The sequence below is a fragment of the Elephas maximus genome, chromosome 14 (assembly GCF_024166365.1).
Source record: "Elephas maximus indicus isolate mEleMax1 chromosome 14, mEleMax1 primary haplotype, whole genome shotgun sequence".
Lineage (NCBI taxonomy): Eukaryota > Metazoa > Chordata > Mammalia > Proboscidea > Elephantidae > Elephas > Elephas maximus.
The window spans coordinates 98128611-98148468 of NC_064832.1; the positions used below are offsets into that span (position 1 = coordinate 98128611).

At 39.4% G+C, this 19858-nt stretch overlaps 1 protein-coding gene across 7 annotated transcripts in view; it reads left to right on the forward strand.

Moving 5' to 3' along the window:
- NBEA (neurobeachin) overlaps positions 1–19858 on the forward strand; it is an 892011-nt gene that overhangs the window by 409649 nt on the left and 462504 nt on the right. For all 7 annotated transcript variants that reach the window (XM_049853455.1, XM_049853457.1, XM_049853456.1 and 4 more), the window contains one exon: positions 18651–18712. In XM_049853455.1, coding sequence (XP_049709412.1) covers positions 18651–18712 — 62 coding nt within the window. The remainder of the gene's footprint in view (positions 1–18650; positions 18713–19858) is intronic.

Genomic DNA, 19858 nt, shown 5'->3' on the forward strand with positions numbered 1-19858 from the left:
TGAGGCTGGTTTCCAATTGCCGTTTTAGTATGCCAGCCACAAACTCAGGAATCCACACGGCACCCCTGCTTTCTGACCTGTTGGCTACCGCCTCTTCATGTTTGATGAGTCGCTGGGAGGACTCACAGAATTCACAGAGAGCATACCATACTTACCACTACAGATTTATTATGGCCAAAAAAGGTACTAACGAAAAGACACATAGGGTGAGGTCTGGGAGGGTTCCCCAAGCAGAGCTGCCATGTCCCAGGGGATGTGCGGCCCTCCCAAGAACGGATATGCTCCTCAACCAGGAAGCTCTCTGAGCCTCCATGCTCAGAGCATTTATCGGCCAGTCCTACGGGATAGACTAAGTCATGCCTCCCAAGGCAAGTTGATATCAGCCTCCCAGCTGAGTCTTTTCTGGTCTGAACAGCCCCCACTTGCCAGCACAAATGCTCAGGTGTGGCCTGGAAGTCCCAGAACAAAGCACCGCAGTTAAAGGTTGTCCCAACTCAGGACATATTCAAATAATGATGAACCACACTTATGACTATCCCGTTTTTGTTTTTGTTTTTGTACATCTTATCATTACCTGAAATGGACTGGTATTAGCCGTTTTGAACTGGACAAACATGTGGTCTACTATGCCAGGAATGACAAAGAGTAATAACATTGCATTCATTGTCAAAAAGAACATTTCAAGGTGTATGCTGAAGTGCAGTGTTGTCAGTAATAGGATAATATTGACATGCCTACAAGGAAGACCAGTTAATAAGACTATTATTCAAATATATGCACCAACCACTAAGGCCAAAGATAAAGAAATTGAAGCATTTTACCAGTTCTGCAGTCTGAAATTGACTGAACGTGCAGTCAAGATGCATTGATAATTACTGATGATTGGACTGTGAAATTGGAAACAGAAGAAGGATCAATAGAAAATATGCCCTTGGTGATAGAAATGATGTTGGAGATCACATGATAGAATTTTGCAAGATCAACAACTTCTTCACTGAAAATACCTTTTTTCACCAACATAAATGGAAACTGTACACCTGGACTTTGCCAGATGGAATACACAGGAATCAAATCAGCTACTTCTGTGGAAAGAGACAATAGAAAAGCTCAATATCATCAGTCAGAACAAGGCTGGGGGCCAACTGCGGAACAGATCATCAATTTCTCATATGTTAGTTCAAGTTGAAACTGAAGAAAATTAGAACAAGTCAACTCTCACTAATTTTCTGACTAGAAATGCCATCCCCATCCCCAGGGGTAATTCAGATGATCCAGAACCTTCCACAAGTGGAGCCAAAGTACAAACTTGAGTATATTCCACCTGAATTTAGAGACCATCTCAAGAATAGATTTGATGCACTGAATACTAGTGACCAAAGAACAAACAAATTGGGGAATGACATCAAGGACATCATACATGAAGAAAGCAAGAGGTCATTTAAAAAAAAAAAAAGGAAAGAAAGAAAAGACCAAAACAGATGTCAGAAGAGACTCTGAAACTTGCTCTTGAATGTCGAGCAGCTAGAGCGAAAGGAAGAAATGATGAAGTAAAAGAGCTGAACAGAAGATTTCAAGAGGTGGCTCAAGAAGACAAAGTAAAGTACTGACATGTGCAAAGACTTGGAGATAGAAAACCAAAGGGAGAAACACACTTTGCATTTTTCAAGCTGAAAGAACTGAAAAAAACATTCAAACCTTGAGTTGCAATAGTGAAGGATTCTATGGGGAAAATATTAAACGACACAGGAAGCATCAAAAGAAGATGGAAGAAATACACAGAGTCACTGTATCAAAAAGAATCGGTCGATGTTCAACTATTTCAAGAGGTAGCATATGAACAGGAACCCATGGTACTGAAGGAAGAAGTTCAAGCTGCAGTGAAGGCAATGGCAAAAAATAAGGCCCCAGGAATTGGGGGAATATCAGTTGAGATGTTTCAACTAACAGATGCAGTGCTGGAAGTGCTCACTCATCTATGCCAAGAAATTTGAAGAGAGCTACCTGGCCAACCAACTGGAAGAGATCCATATTTATGCCTATTCCCAAGAAAGATGATCCAACTGCATGCAAAAATTATCAAACAATATCATTAATATTACACACAAGCAAAATTTTGCTGAAAATTATTCAAAAACGGCTGCAGGAGTATATCAACAGGGAACTGCCAGAAATTCAGGCTGGATTTAGAAGAGGACGTGGAACCAGGGGTATCATTGCTGACTTCAGGTGGATACTGGCTGAAAATAGAGAATACCGGAAGGATGTTTACTTGTGTTTTATTGACTATGCAAAGGCATTTGACTGTGTGAATCATGATGAATTATGGATAACACTGCAAAGAATGGAAATTCTAGATCACTTAATTGTGCTCATGAGGAACCTATACATAGATCAAGAGGCAGTTGTTCGGACAGAACAAGGGAAAATTGCATGGTTTAAAGTCAGGAAAGGTGTGTGTCAGAGTTGTATCCTTTCACCATACCTATTCGATCTGTATGCTGAGCAAATAATCCGAGAAGCTGTACTATGTAAAGACTGGGGCATCAGGATTGGAAGAAGACTTATTAACAATCTGCATTATGCAGATGATGTAGCCTTGCTTGATGAAAGTGAAGAGGACTTGAGGCACTTACTGATGAAGATGATTATCGCCTTCAGTATGGATTAACTCAACATAAAGAAAACAAAAGTCTTCATAACTGGACCAATAAACAACTTCATGATAAATGGAAAGAAGGTTGAAGTTGTGAAGAATTTCATTTTACTTGGATCCACAGTCAACACCCATGGAAAGCAGCAGTCAAGAAATCAAAAGACGCATTGCATTGAGCAAACCTGCTGCAAAGGACCTCTTTAAAGTGTTGAAAACATAGACGTCGCCTTGAAGACTAAGGTACGCCTGACCCAAGCCATGGTATTTTCAGTCACATCATATGCATGGGAAAGCAGGACAATGAATAAGGAAGACAGAAGAAGAATTGATGCCTTCGAATTGTGTTGTTGGTGAAGAATATTGAATATACCATGGACTGCCAAAAGAACGAACAAATCTGTCTTGGAAGAAGTACAACCTGAATGCTCCTTAGAAGCAAGGATGGGGAGACTGTGTCTTACATACTTTGGACATGTTGTCAGGAGGCTTCAGTCCCTGGAGAATGTAAAGTACAGGGTCAGTGGAAAAGTGGAAGACCCTCAAGTAGATGGATTAACACGGTGGCTGCAACAATAAGCTCAAGCATAATGATTGTGAGCATGGCGCAGGACCAGGCAGAGTTTCATTCTGCGGCACATGGGGCTGCTGTGAGTCAGAACCCACTCGAAGGCACCTGACAACAGCAACAGCATCGTTAACAGGATGTAGTACATACGATGCCACAGTGTGTAATTCGGGTGTCATCATTCTCAGATGTTCACTCACATATATTCAGTTTTATGATTTACTGTTGAAAATACTGCTGTATAGATTTTGTCCTCTACACTAAATCAAAGGCTTCAGTTGCTTGAAAACATGGACCCAGACACTGATCACTTTGCTAAAGTCCATAAGCAGATTCAAGAAGCAGTGAGATGTTGCCATGAACTATAGGGAGAAAAAAGGAAAAGAACCATACGTACAATTCTCACTAATTTTCCGACTAGAAATGCCATCCCCATCCACCGGGGTAATTCAGATGATCCAGAACCTTCCACAAGTGGAGTCATTACCTCAGCTGACAAAATGTTAGCATCATCCAACTCTCTGTCATGGTCGGAATAAATTTTTATGATTGGTGCATTTTTTTATATATGTATTAAAATATACCTTTAAGTTCATATATAATGTTTTCAACCCCCAAAGACAAAATAAATATCAGATTTATAAAGATACTGATAATAAAAAGGCAACACTAATGAAAACTAAAAAAAAAAAAAAGAGGTATTTGACTTAAGTCAGAACCGACTTAGGATGGAGTCCTCAGAATGGAACCCCATCGTAATTTGGGGGTTAGCTGTAGTACACCATGGGTTTATTTCTCCGGAACCAAGGACAAAGATCAACTTACTTAAGGTAAAAGTAGATCTTTTACTCCTTAGTGGGACATACAGTCTGTCGTAACTTCAAAACTTTGCCACTGTTGCGCAAAGGTAGCCACAGACAGTATGTAACTGAATGAGCATAGCTATGTTCCAATAAAACTTTATTTATGAACACTGAAGTATGATTATTATGTAACTTTTAAGTGTTATGAAGTAATGTTCTTTTGTTATTATTTTTGTTCTTTCTCAACCATTTCAAAATCTAAACACGTTTCTTAGCTCATGGGCCATATAAAAACAGGAGGTGGGCTAGCTCTAGTAAATTGTTCTTCAGAATACGGTTTGGAAACAATTCATGGTTCAGTGAAATCAGTAAGGCAGGTCTTGACCAGCGTTTTTAATAGCACTACATGTGGCATGACATCCATCAGTGTCATACATAGTGAGGGCAAGGCCTGTTTTAGGAAATGTGTCAGTTATATAGACCAGTTCATGATGTAAAATCTGTTGCTATGAATTGTAATATTTTTTTTAAGTTTTAAAAACCATTAATTTACTCTTTACAAGCAGAGATTTAGTATCAAGAAAGGTATATGTCTTAGCTCAAGTTTACAGAGCTATTTAATTGTAGAGCCTACATTAAAATCGGGCCTCCTAATTTTCAGTCGAGAGCTGCTTTCACTTAATTAATAGCTGTATCTGGGATAAAGAATTCTATAATGCTAATAATAAATTGCTTAGTTCTGAGAGCTCAGAATAACCCAAATGTTAAATTATTCAGAGAGAATGTCAGAACTAACTGGTTTATTACTAGCATTTAGATTGTTAGTAATATTCACCTAAATTGTCTTCTTAGCACCAACAAAACTAAATAGGACCTATAAACCAGGCAGACTTTCCCCTGGCCTCTGTCTGTGCTGTCCTATGTTGTCCCTTGCTCTCCAGTTTCAGGGTGTGAGGTCAGGCCCAGGGCATGTCACCCTTGACCATCAGTCACCAGCCTGCCCTCCTCAGGTATCAGACACAGGCTTCTACATTACAGATGTCCCTTAATTAGATAGAGTTGCCCCAACTTGTGTGGATCTTGGATCACGAGAAACTATCAAAAATGAGTTCTTGCTAACAAAAGCTGAGAAAGATTAAGATGAGGAAATGGACATTTCTCAAAAGATACATTTGGAGAAGTTATCTGTTTCCCATCGTTACCCTCACATCACTCATTATATGAGTGTCAGGTTGGATTTATAAGGCCAATTTTAATATATGTAATTATTTTCTGATTTTTCAACCCACCGTCTATCTGTCAGTTTGTCGTGTTATAGAGGAACACATAAAATTAATATCCTAGGCATTAGTGAACTGAATGGACTGTTAACAACCATTTTGAATAAGACTATCATGTAGTCTATTATGGAAACCCTGGTGGTGTAGTGGTTAAGTGCTACGGCTGCTAACCAAAAGGTCAGCAGTTCAAATCCGCCAGGCGCTCCTTAGAAACTCTATGGGGCAGTTTTACTCTGTCCTATAGGGTCGCTATGAGTTGGAATCGACTCGATGGCAGTGGGTTTTGGTTTCTGGTCTATTATGATGGGAATGACACACTGAAGAGGAATGGTGTCACATTCACTGTCAAAAAGAACATTTCAAGATCTATCCTGAATTACAAGACTGTCAGTGATAGGATAATATCCGTATGCCTACAAGGAAAACCAGTTAATAAAACTATTATTCAAATTTACGTACCAACCACTAAGACCAAAGATGAATAAATTGAATATTTTTACCAACTTCTTTAGTTTGAAATTGGAAATTGATCAAACCTTCAATCAAGATGCATTGATAATTACTGGTGATTGGAATGCAAAAGTTGGAAGCAAAGAAGAAGGATTGGTAGTTGGAAAATATGGCCTCAGTGATAGAAATGACCCTGGAGAGCGCATGATAGAATTTTACAAGACCAATGACTTCTTCATTGCCAATACCTTATTTCAACAACATAAATGGCAGCTATACACATTGACCTTACCAGATGGAATACACAGGAATCAAATCGACTACATCAGTCAGAACAAGACCAGGGACTAATTGTGGAAGAGATCATCAATTGCTCATATGCAAGTTGAAGCTGAAGAAAATTAGAACAAGTCCACGAGAGCCAAAGTATGAACTTGAATATATCACACCTGAATTTAGAAACCATCTCAAGAATAGATTTGACACAATGAACACTAGTGAGTGAAGACCAGCCGAGTTGTGCAGTGGCATCAAAGACATCATACATGAAGAAAGCAAGAGGTCATATAAAAAAAAGGAAAGAAAGAAAAGACCCAAATCAAAGAAGAGACTCTGAAACTTGCTCTTGAATGTAGAGTAGCAAAAGTGGAAGGAAGAGAAGATGAACAGAAGATTTCAAAGGGCAGCTCGAGAATACAAAGTATTGTGATGAAATATGCAAAGACCTGAAGATAGAAAGCCAAAAGGGAAGAAGACACCTGGCATTTCTCAAGCCGAAGGAATTGAAAAAATTAAAGCCTCGAGTTGCAACATTGAAGGATTCTACAGGGAAAATATTAAAGGACCCAGGAAGCATCAAAAGAAGATGGAAGGAATATACAGAGTCACTGTACCAGAAATAATTGGTAGATGTTCAACCATTTCAGGATGTAACATTTGATCAAGAACTGATGGTATTGAGGGAAGAAGTCCAAGCTGCACTGAAGGCATTGATGAAAATCAAGGTTCCAGGAATTAGCAGAATTCTTACTGAGATATTTCAGCAAAGGAACGCAGAGCTGGAAGTGCTCACTCGCCTATGCCAAGAAATTTGGAAGACAGCTACCTAGCCAACCTACTAGAAGAAAACCATATTTGCACCTGTATTTCCAAAGAAAAGTGATCCAACAGAATGTGGAAATTGTTGAACAATATCATTAATACCACACACAAGTCAAATTTTGCTGAAGATCATTCAAAACAGTTGCAGCAGTACATCAAGTAGGAACTGCCAGAAATTTAAGCCCAATTTAGAAGAGGATGTAGAACCAGGGATATCATTGCTGATGTCAGATGTATCTTGCCTAAAAGCAGAGACTACCATAAAGATGATTACCTGTGTTTTATTGACAATGCAAAGGCAGTCAGCTATGTGAACCATAACAAATTATCGATAACATTGCAAAGAATTGGAATTCCAGAACATTTAATTGTGCTCATGTAGAACCTGTACTTAGACCAAGAGGCAGTCATTCAAACAGAACAAGGGGATACTGTGTGGTTTAAAGTCAAGAAAGTATGCGACAAGGTTGTATCCTTTCACCATATTTATTCAGTCTCTAAACTGAGCAAATAATCTGAGTAACTGGACTATATGAAGAAAAACAGGGCATCAGGATTGGAGGAACGCTCATTAACAACCTGCAATATGCAGATGACACGCCCTTGCTTGCTGCAGGTGAAGAGGACTTGAAGCACTTCCTGATGAAGATCAAAGACCCCAACCTTCAGTACGGATTACACCTCAACATAAAGAAAACAATAATCCTCACAACTGGACCAATTAGCAACATTATGATAAATGGAGAAAAGATTGAAGTTGTCAAGGATTTCATTTTACTTGGATCCACAATCAACGCCCATGGAAGCAGCAGTCAAGAAATCAAATGACTCATTGCATTGGGCAAATCTGCTGCACTAGACCTCTTTAAAGTGTAGAAAAGCAAAGATGTTAGTTTAAGGACTAAGCTGCCCCTGACCCAAGCTCCGGCGTTTTCAGTCGCCTCATATGCATGTGAAAGCTGGACAGTGAATAAGGAAGATGGAAGAAGTGAAGCCTTTGACTTTTGGTGTTGGTGAAGAATATGGAATATACCATGGACTGTCAGAAGAACAAACAAATCTGTCTTGGAAGAAGAACAACTAGAATGCTCCTTAGAAGTAAGGATGGGGAGATTTCCTTTCACATACTTTGGACATGTTATCAGGAGGGACCAGTCCCTGGAGAAAGACATCATGCTCGGTATATAGAGGGTCAAAGAAAAAGAGGAGGACCCTCACGGAGACGGACTGACACAATCACTGCACCAGTGGGCTGCAGCATAGCGACTGTGCAGATGGCAGAGGCCCAGGCAGTGTCTCGTTCTCCTGGATACACGGTCGCTATGAGTTGGAACCAACCTGATGTCACCTGACAATGACAACAACAATCTCTTCTTTCGTACGTGTAAAGGAAACGGAAAATTCAATTGAATATGCAAACAGAAGTGGAAATCACAGAGAAACAAGAAAAGAGTGACTTTGAACATCAATAATTTGCCAGCATATTTCCACATTTTTGATGCAGTAGCACAAACGTGGTTTTTAAAACATACTTAACTGAAGAGTAAATTCAGGGTACTGTTTCACATTTAATAATAGGTGTTAATAATAATACCGTTAGAATATTCTCTTCACCTCAGTTTATCACAACGAGATCACTAATAAATATCTATGTAGGCGCCACCACTACGTGTGGACTGTCGTTGTTTGTTGTAATCTATCATTCATTAAAGAAATAAATATGCAAAGTCTTATGAGCTTTAGGTCTGCCATTATGCAAAAAAAGTTGTAAGCAGAGCAAAACTATAAAAAAGAAAAAATATCCACAGTACATAAGACATCTAGGCTGTATGAGTACAATGACACACACACACAAATCTATTTAGAGAGTTTATTTCAAGATATCAATCATAATGATTATTTGCGTGTTGTGTAACAGGTTATAGTTAACTTTGTTTCTGTGCAATGTAAACATTCTAGATTTACAATTTAAAAGCACTTAACAAACCATTCCTATAAGGAAATACATTTTCAGTTTTCTGAACATATGGAGTTTCCATAAGGAAAAGTGCAATATCAAATTACTTTGGAATGCCAATTAAAATTAATAACATTAGTTTATTTGGAAATCTTTCAAAATACTATTTCATGTACGGTAGTCCTGTATACAGGTAAACATCCTTCTGGTAGTCTCTGCTTTCAGCCAGGATCCATCTGACATCAGCAATGATATCCCTGGTTCCACGTCCTCTTCTGAAACTGGCCTGAATTTCCGGCAGTTCCCTGTGGATATACTGCTGCAGTCGCTTTTGAATGATCTTCAGCAAAATTTTACTTGCCTACGATATTAATGATATTGTTCTATAATTTCCACATTCGATTAGATCACCTTTCTTGGGAATAGGCATAAATATGTATCTCTTCCAATCAGTTGGCCAGGAAGCTGTCTTCCATATTTCTTGGCATAGACAAGTGAGCACCTCCAGCGTTTCATCTGTTTGTTGAAACATCTCAATTGATATTCCATCAATTTCTGGAGCCTTGTTTTTTGCCAATGCCTTCAGAGCACCTTGGACTTCTTTCCTCAGTACCATCTGTTCTGATCATATGCCACCTCTTGAAATCGTTGAACATCGACTAAATCTTTTTGGTATAAGGACTCTTTGTATTCCTTCCATCTTCTTTTGATGCTTCCTGTGTCATTTAATATTTTCCCCATGGAATCCTTCACTATTGCAACTCGAGCTTAAATTTTTTCTTCAGTTCTTTCAGCTTGAGAAACGCTGAGCTTGTTCTTCCCTTTTGGTTTTCCATCTCCAGCTCTTTGCACATGTCATTATAATACGTTTACTTTGTCTTCTCGAGCCACCTTTGAAATCTTCTGTTCAGTTCTTTTACTTCAGTTCTTTTGCTTTAGCTGCTCGATGTTCAAGAGCAAGTTTCAGAGTCTCCTCTGACATCCGTCTTGGTCTTTTCTTTCTTTCCTGTCTTTTCAATGACCTCTTGCTTTCTTCATGGATGATGTGTTTGATGTCATTCCACAACTCGTCTGGTCTTCGGTCACAAGTGTTCAGTGCATCAAATCTATTCTTCAGATGGTCTCTAAATTCAGGTAGGATATACTCAAAGTCATATTTTGGCTCTCATGGACTTGTTCTGATTTTCTTCAGTTTCAGTTTGAGCTTGCATACGAGCAATTGATGGCCTGTTCCACAGTTGGCCCCTGGCCTTGTTCTGACTGATGATATTGAGCTTTTCCATCATCTCTTTCCACAGATGTAGTCAATTTGATTTCTGTGTGTTTCATCTGGCGAGGTCCATGTGTATAGTCACTGCCTATGTTGGTGAAAGAAGGTATTTGCAATGAAGAAGTCATTGGTCTTGAAAAATTCTGTCATTCCGTCTCCAGCATTGTTTCTGTCACTACGGCTATATTTTCCAACTACTGATCCTTCTTCTTTGTTTCCAAATTTCACGTTCCAATCATCAGTAATTATCAATGCATCTTGACTGCATGTTCAATCAATTTCAGACTGCAGCAGCTGATAAAAATCTTCTATTTCTTCGTCTTTGACCCTAGCGGTTGGTGGATAAATTTGAATAATAGTCGTATTAACTAGTCTTCCTTGTAGGCTTATGGATATTATCCTATCACTGACAGCATTGTACTTCAGGATAGATCTTGAAATGTTCTTTTTGACGATGAATCCAACGCCAGTCCTCTTCAAGTTGTCATTCCCAACATAGTAGACTATATGATTGTCTGATTCCAAATGGCCAATACCAGTCCTTTCAGCTCACTAATGCCTAGGGTATCGATATTTATGCGTTCCATTTCATTTTTGATGATTTCCAATTTTCCTAGATTCATGCTTCGTACATTCCAGGTTTTGATTATTAATGGATGTTTGCAGCCGTTTCTTTTCATTTTGAGTGGTGTCACATCAGCAAATGAAGGTCCCGAAAGCTTTACTCCATCCACGTCATTAAGGTCGATTCTGCTTTGAAGAGGCAGCTCTTCCCCAGTCATCTTTTGATTGCCTTCCAACCTGGGGGGCTCATCTTCCAGCACTATATCAGACAGTGTTCCACTGCTATTCATAAGGTTTTCACTGGCTAATGCTTTTCAGAAGTAGACTGCTGGGTCCTTCTTCCTAGTCTGTCTTAGTCTGGAAGCTCAGCTGAAACCTGTCCTTCATGGGTGACCCTGCTGGTATCCGAATACCGGTGGCATAGCTTCCAGCATCACAGCAACATGCAAGCCTCCACAGTGTGACAAACTGACAGACACGTGGAGAATGTTTACCTGTGTTTCATTGACTATGCAAAGGCATTCGACTGTGTGGATCATAACAAATTATGGGTAACATTGCGAAGAATGGCAATTCCAGAACACTTAATTGTGCTCATGAGGGACCTTTACATAGATCAAGAGGCAGTTGTTCAGACAGAACAAGGGGATACTGATTGGTTTAAAGTCAGGAAAGGTTCCCATCAGGGTTGTATTCTTTCACCTTACCTATTCAATCTGTATACTGAGCAAATAATACGAGAAGCTGGACTATATGAAGAATGGGGCATCAGAACTGGAGGAAGACTCATTAACAATCTGCTTTACGCACATGACACAACTTTGCTTGCTGAAAGTGAAGAGGACTTGAAGCACTTACTAACGAAGATCAAAGACTACAGTGTTCAGTATGGATTGCACCTCAACATAAAGAAAACAAAAATCCTCACAACTGGACCAATGAGCAACATCATGATAAATGGAGAAAAGATCGAAGTTGTCAAGCATTTCATTTTACTTGGGTCCACAATCAACAGCCATGGAAGCAGTAGTCAAGAAATCAAAAGACGCATTGCATTGGGTAAATCTGCTGCAAAGGACCTCTTTAAAGTGTTGAAGAGCAAAGATGTCACCCCGAAGACTCAGGTGCGCCTGGCCCAAGCCATGGTATTTTCAGTCACATCATATGCATGTGAAAGCTGGACAATGAATAAGGAAGACCAAAGAAGAGTTGACGCCTCTGAATTGTGGTGTTGGCGAAGAATACTGAATATACCATGGACTGCCAAAAGAACGAACAAATCTGTCTTAGATGAAGTACAACCAGAATGCTCCTTAGAAGCAAGGATGGCAAGACTGCGTCTTACATACTTTGGACATGTTGTCAGGAGGGATCAGTCCCTGGAGAAGGACATAATGCTTGGCAGAGTACAGGGTCAGCGGAAAAGAGGAAGACCCTCAACGAGGTGGATTGACACAGTGGCTGCAACAGTGAGCTGAAGCATAACAACAATTGTTAGAACGGCTCAGGACCAGACTGTGTTTCCTTGTGTTGTGCGTAGGGTCGCTATGAGTTGGAACCGACTTGACGGCACCTAACACCAACAGTCCTGTGTTCTATCTTTAGTTTCTGACTTTAAAAATACTAAAGCCATGTTTGTTTATTTTATTATTATAAAAATGCCTACGATTGCTTATTCAAAACCTTAGAGCCAGGTGTGTTTTGGAATTCAAATGTTTTAGAATTTAAGGAAAGGAAGAAAAGTAATAGGTATATATATGTACGTTACGTGGCATCTCCAGGGGAGTCCGCACCTTATACGTGGATGTTCACACTAAGTGGAATAAAGGCTATAAACAGCATCACATTATACGGATGAGGTTTTGCTGATCACTGAGTTTGTCACAGTCACACAAGAAAGCTTTCAGTACTCAGAGCTTTTTGGATTTTGGAATTAAACATAATAGGTCATGGACCTTTATCTAAAATAATTTCACCTGAAAGTTTTTAAAATCTGTGGATGTATATGTGTGCATACATACATACGCCTCTCTATGTCTCTCTCTTTCTCACACACACATACATTGGGATAGCCAAGCCCATTCATTTGCTTATATTCTGGCTACTTTGAAGTCCTTGGGTGATGCAAATGGTTAAGCGCTCAGGTGCTAACAGAAATGTTGGAAGTTTGAGTCCATCCATATGTGCCTTGGAAGAAAGGCCTGGCAGTCAACTTCTGAAAAAAAGCCATTGAAAACCCTACGGAGCACAGTTCTACTTTGACGCACATGGGGTTGTCCCGTGTCTGGATGGACTCCGTGGCAACTGGTTGGCCGTGGCTGCTTTTGCACTACAGGGGCAGTGCTGAGTGTTTGACAGAAACCATGCAGCCCACAAAGCCTGCATATCTGCCACCTGGCCCTTTACAGAAAGAGTTCACTGGTACCTGATACGCATGATGTATCCAGAGTCTTTAGTTTTGTTCTGATCCTAAAGACATTAAGAATGCCGTAAGTTTGTGATAATTTGGTTTTTAGAAAACTAAAAGTAAGCAAGCAAGCAATGAACTCTCACTGTCTTCTAACTATTTTGAGAGTTTTCTTTTTTTTCTGTTAAAATTTATAATGTGAATATAAAAATAGACTGTCATGGTTTAATTACAATAAGCTTTTTTTTTTAGTAAATGAACTTAGTGTTATTTTAGCTTCTTTAAGTTGGTGTTAGAGTTGATACCATTTGTAACACAGTTTTACATTAAAGTAAAATCTCTGAAAGAACACAGTGATAAAACTTAAAATGTAAAGTCAGAGCAGTAGCCCGTACAGCCTATATACATATCAATGGTGTTACTCTTGTTGTGTTGATTTGATTTCAACTCACAGTGACCCTATAGGACAGAGCAGAACTGCCCTGTAGAATTTTCCAGGCTGTTTTTAATCTTCAGAGGAGCAGATCATCAGGTCTTTTCTCTCAAGGAGCCACTGGATTGGAACTACCGCCCCCTGGGTTAGCAGCCAAGTGCTTAACTGCTATGCTACCAGGGCTCTTTGTGTTAATGTTTGTGATAGCAATAATAATAAAAGTTCAACTCGATATTGTTATTTTAAAGGAAGTTTAATGTTGAATTTTATCTTTTTTTTTTCTTTTTGGTTACTCTAAATTAGGAAGTTATACTAATTGCTCACTTTGGTGATTTTTAAGATTTTGACCTTACATAAATTAAGATGACATAAATAGTGACTTTGAAATTAATGTTTTACAGACGGGGGACATCACAGTGATGGAATCGGAAAATAAATTGCATGTTCCAGAGAAAAAAGTAAAAGGATGGCGAAAATGTAGGAAATTGTTGTACTGATAGAGATGCCATATGCATTGTATAAAATCACAAAAGATGCCCGCTCTGCAGTGACACACTGCATCTTAGAATGCTTCATAATAGGATTGGAAAACTACATAGAACAGAATATTCCAAAGGCGTTACCAGCTATACATCCTTTTAAAAATTACCTGAAGTTATGCACGTGAAATTTATATATGTAACTCACTGTTGCTATAAACAATACGTTGTTACTTTTTTCCTGTAAATTAAGAATAACTGTGTTTTTCCAATTGGGGAGAGGTTAAGTTCTGAAAATAGAAACTGTCTTCTCACACTTCTCAGTAAGTGTGAACCTCGGAGAAGTGGCAGGGTTTTTTTTTTGAATGATGCTTTGCTCAGCTATGTCCACTCTTCATTTGCCGCCTGCGCCTGGGCCACCTCAAATGTCACCACCTAATTAATCTCCAAGACTTGTGTCTTAGCCACTCAGAAGATGTTAAGCACTTAGTGGACTTCATCTTTCCACAAGGTGGTTTATAATACACTCAAAGCTCTAGCTAGATGCTTTTCCTCACTGTGGCGTACCACCTTTTACAGGAGCCTCCTTCCTGGAAGCCCCTCAGCTGTTGCCTCCAGCCCAGGTGCTCACTTTATGCTGCTGAGCTGGTATGATATGCAGTACTGGGTCGGCATTGCTGGTCAGAGTATTTTCAACAGTATGAGTCAGAATCAACTCCACGGCAATGGGTTTATTCTGTTGTTTTTCAGATGTTATTGTTCTGTTAACTGGCCTAAATAGATATTTGTTGGTGAGGTCCACATGTACATCTCCTTTGAGAGCTAATCCCCCCCCTTTTTTTTTATTGTGGGTAAAATTATGTAATAAAAGTTTCCATTTTGACTATTTTTAAGTGTATAATTCAGCAACATTAATTACATTCACTGTGTTGTGTAACCATCTCCATCTTTTTCCAATACTTTTCTATCACCCCAAACAGACATCAATACTGGGGGCTGCTTCCTAACTGATAAGGAGACAACCACCATGGTACAAGAGTGGGGTCACTGGGCTTGCTTCCCCATTTTATAGCTTGCTATAAATTCTTCATCTTGACTTTCAAAAACATTTATAATTTTATTTCTTTCCATCTTTGTCTACATTCGAATTTTCCCTAGCCTTCATGTCTCATTTTCAAACATGCCCTGTACCCTAGGCATCCATCCCTCAAGCTTCAAAGCTCTTTTTAGCTCTTCTCTTTGTTCCCTGTTCTCCCTATGCTTTTTGCTTCACCTAGTGCTTTTTGTCCTCATGTCTGACCAACATACGCCACCTTCTCCAAGAAAGCGTCAAAATCATCCAGCTTGGAACTAGCCATCACAGCCTTCCCACTTTCCCACGTCACCGGTCTCTTAATGACAAGTTATTTCTGTAGCTCTGTGGCCAACGTGTGTGGGCTGCCCAGGTCCTAACTCCATGTCCTAAATGAGCGCCTCAGCTCGTCCATCAGATAAGTACCAGGAGTTCAAAGAGTTGCTAGGGACTCCAGTGAGATAGCGTATGTAATAGTGCTTTATAAATGATAAAACTTTACATAAATGTTAGTAATCTTAGATTTAAATTAAAATATAGAGCGCTTCGTAAGATGCATTTGACATCTTATTTATCACTGCCAGCTCCTGAATGCTAACAACAAACTTGATCATGTGAGGAAATGTGAAATGGGTTGAATCTGATTATTGCTTTCTTGCCAGTCACGAAAATATAAAACTCAACCTGTTTGAGACATGAACTTGTAAAATATTTGCCTTATACATATACAGCTTAAGAGTTATTTATAGCATAACTAGATAAATTTGACTTTCTTAAGCTTATGATTAAAGTTATACAAAGTCATGGTTATTACTTGTATCTTAAATTTTCTCAAATACAGGTGCTGTTTTATTTAGGAAGTGTGCAAGAATAAGGTGTCATAAAGAAGCCTGGCATTTCTCAGTATCTCTACTAAAACATTGGAGTTTACCTATTTGTTTTAGTTATATAGGTGTTAACACTTAGAAATACTTCTAATGAAAGTGCTTATATAACTTATGAAGATCAGTAAGACTTCCAAAATTGCTTCATTTTGTGATCTCGTTGTCAAGCTTAGTTGTCTTTTCGGTTTTTTTGCTTTGTTTTACTTTTGAGGACAATCCATTGGCTTGTTCTGTTCAAAACTAACTAGGCAAATACATTAGTAAAGGTGTGAGGTTCTGTGAAGTTGAAATCACAGTAGCATTTTCCAAAGTAATGAGAGTACTCTTCTCAAATTGCAGTTTTGCTCCCCTATCACTATGATATCAACCCTTTTGAGCAATGCGTACTTTTGATGAAGCCTTTGTTTATATTTTTCTTATGATGCAATGTTGTTATCAATGTTCTTGTTCCATAGGGTTTTGTTTTTCTAGGAGTTCATTTAAAAAATTAGTCTGTGAGAAGTGAGTGCAATTGTATCTTTTTCCTAATTTTTACTTCAAGTTGTCACGTGTTAAGTAACCCTAATGCACAGAGCGTACAATGAGTCATTCTTTGTATCAAAGCCTTATAGCCTGAAGTATAGAATTATATGCAGTACCTACATTAATTATAATCATTTTGCTATGCATAGGCCTAGGGCTGGATTATCCAATAGGAAAGGTAAGCACGGTGCTTACCAGACAGAGCGTCTGTAGTGAACAATTTCACATGGGCTTCACCGTACCGCTTTGATATGGTGAAACTCATGTGAAATTGTTTGCTTCAGATTACTAAGTAAGCTTGTGCTTACCTTGCTTACTGGGTCATCTCTCCCTGTTCCCACCCAAAACCCCAGTGCTGTCAAGTCAATTCCAACTCATAGCAACCCTATAGGATAGAGTAGAGCTGCCCCACAGAGTTTCCTGTTAGGGATTGTAAATTTGAAAAGAGCCTTTCATTCTGTAGGAAGGTGCTATGGGGTTGGCAGAAAGACAGATGCCAGTCATACCTAGAACCAGAATCTTTGATGTGGTGAAAAATGTGAAATTGCTCACCACAGATGATCTGGTAAGCAAGGTAAGCGCTGTGCTTACCTTGCCTATTGGATAATCTGCCGCTGCATAGCCCTTTGCCCTTTTGCTTAGTTTTTCTTTTTTCAGGATTCAAATAGTTGAGTAGCCAACAGGTGAAAAATGTCCCGTTAATCTTCCTGACTGTCTACCTCGTGAGCACAGGGACTGCTGATCGATTACAGCAGTTGTCCCCTAAATGAGCTGCCCCATCTGCCTCTTGTTTCATTAGTCAGCTGTCTGCCCCCAGATCTGATAGGATGGGATGCTGGTGGGCTTTTACAGCCTGTTCGTGCTGTCTGTACAATAAGGACAGGTCATTAGCAAAGTGGGCACAAAAGGGTATTTATCCACTACCTACAATAAATATACATGCTAGTGTCTGGAAGGCGTTTGAGACTGTTTAGTGAAATCGCCTAAGGAAAACAAAATAACTGGTTTTGCTTCAGCTTTCTATTTAGCAACAACTAATGTAAGACCACGGCATTTCTTACCGTACAGACGCTTTTACTGATTATATTTGTCCTCAAAACAGTTCTATTCAATAAGTTATTTTAATTTAAAAATCAGGGAAAAACTTTAAAAATATTTTTTAAATAGCAAACAAAATGATACTGCTCTCTCATCCAGAGGTCAGGTTCCTGACCTTTGGTTACATATCCTCCACGTTGGCACTTTACAAAATGGCTAATTATCATCTGCTTTCTTATTGTATAAAATGTCGCGTAGCAGTCATCTGGCAGTTGGGAACAATCCTGATGAAGAATTCATGCTTTCTTGGCTGTAGAATTGGAGGGATGAGAATTAAATGAGACCATGTGCATAGAAGCACTTAGCGCAGCGCTTGGCACACAGGACGTGCGTCCAGCTCGTTCTGCTGGCACCTGTCCAGGTCGTTCAGATGCCGAACGATGGAAGGTTGTATCAACACTATTTAACGAGTGTTAACTGTATACGAAATCATTTTTATTGTCTCTAAAAATGATTTAACATCCGACAATCTATGGGAACCACCTATTTATAAATCACTCAAATTTTGCCTGTTGATAGAGAATTTAGGCAGATCTGCACAGATTTATTGTTCTTTGCTCCAGAATACAGTTACTTCACAGATGTCACTTAGCATGAAATCAGCTCTAACTAGCCCATGAGTTTCACAGCCACCCCCCAAACCAAACCCCGTTGCCATCAAGTCGACTCTGACTCCTAGTGACACGGTAGGACAGAGTGCAGCTGCCCCATGGGGTTTCCAAGGCCGGAATCTTTACAGAAACAGATTGCCAAATCTTTCTCCCATGGAGGTGCAGGGTGGGTTCAAATCGCCGACCTTTAGGTTAACAGCCAAGCACTTAACCACTGTGCCACCAGGGCTCCTTAACCATACCTTATTTTATAAGAAATAGTTTGACCAAAGAAATAACTCAGGCATGCTGTCAATTTTTTTGTACTTTTCACATCTTAAATATCAGAATATTTTTAAATTAAAAGCTGTAGAATTATATTTGAATCTTCCCATTCATTTTATTTTCAGGGTGCTATTTTAAAGAAAGTTTTTGGAAGTCGAAACTGTACACGTCAATGGACTTGGGAAGTGAATTTCTATTGCTGTAATCTCACTGCGTGTTCACGTTTGTTCGTTGCAGGCCTTGTTTGTATGAAGTCCAGCACGTCGGTGGTCGAGCTGGTTATGCTGCTTTGTTCTCAGGTATGACACCCCCTTCGCTTGATTCTATTCAACTATGTGAGCATTTTAAAATGTAGCTAATGACAGAACACACGTGCACACAGGCAGTCTCCGGGTTACAAACGTCTGCCTTGAGGACATCTCACACTTGCCCTTTAATGCTACGTAAATTTGCCCTCACTTGGAAACCACTGAACCAGCCCCTACTGGCAACAATTTCTTCATCACAATCACCTCACTTTCTGCACGCCCAGCTTTTAAATCACTGGAAAGGCTTCAAGCCTTTTCTTGCGCTAAAGTCAGACTAAACAAGAACCGTGTGCACCTGTTCCCACTTACCTACAAATTCGACTTAAAAGACACACTCAGGAGTGGATCTCATTTGTAACCCGGGGACTGCCTGTACCTATACATGTGTTTATGTGTTTCAGAAACTCCCGTTTCTATCCTGTAGGTGCAGAAAATAACTTATACTGAGATAGTTTAATATTTAAACAGTCTTACCCTACTTCCGCTCTCGTGTCTCCTTCTCTGTCACTCTTCTGTTCTTCCACTTTTCTTCACCTTTTTATCTCTACGAGTAGTCCTTTTGTTATACATCTTTTGAAGCCCTCTTTGTAGCCCACCTTTTAAATACGATACAGCAGAGTTTATATTTTGAGTTACATGGCTTCTTCTTCTCTGTTAGGTTAGTGCTTATGAAAAGTAAGTTTTCATCACTCAGTAGTCGAACAAAGGGTACCGTACAGCTCGTTAGCGGTGGGTCTGTGATGTGGCACTTGCTGCTTTCCCTTTTTTACATGTAATTTGTATATGTCAAGGTGGATTCTCAAAGTCTCCTGATGCTGTTTATCTTCAGTAATCAGCATTACACATAGAATTGTAATCGTTGGGTGCTACTCATCCTCCTCAGCAATTCCAGGAATGAAAAGCCTTTGCATTAGCCTTTCTGAGAACTAGAACAGGGGACGAAATGTTCTCTCCTCCCCAACTCTGTCAAATCTCCTAGTGATCCTGCCTGTCATGTAAATCCTAAGTTCCCGTAAGAGCAGAGTGAAGAAAAGCGCTTCGGCAAGACTGCAGTGAGTACTCAGTAAATGAGTCCCCAGCTTCTGCAATAAAAATAAAAACACGTCTACACCCTTTCTAGTTGCTGACCTGAGATCT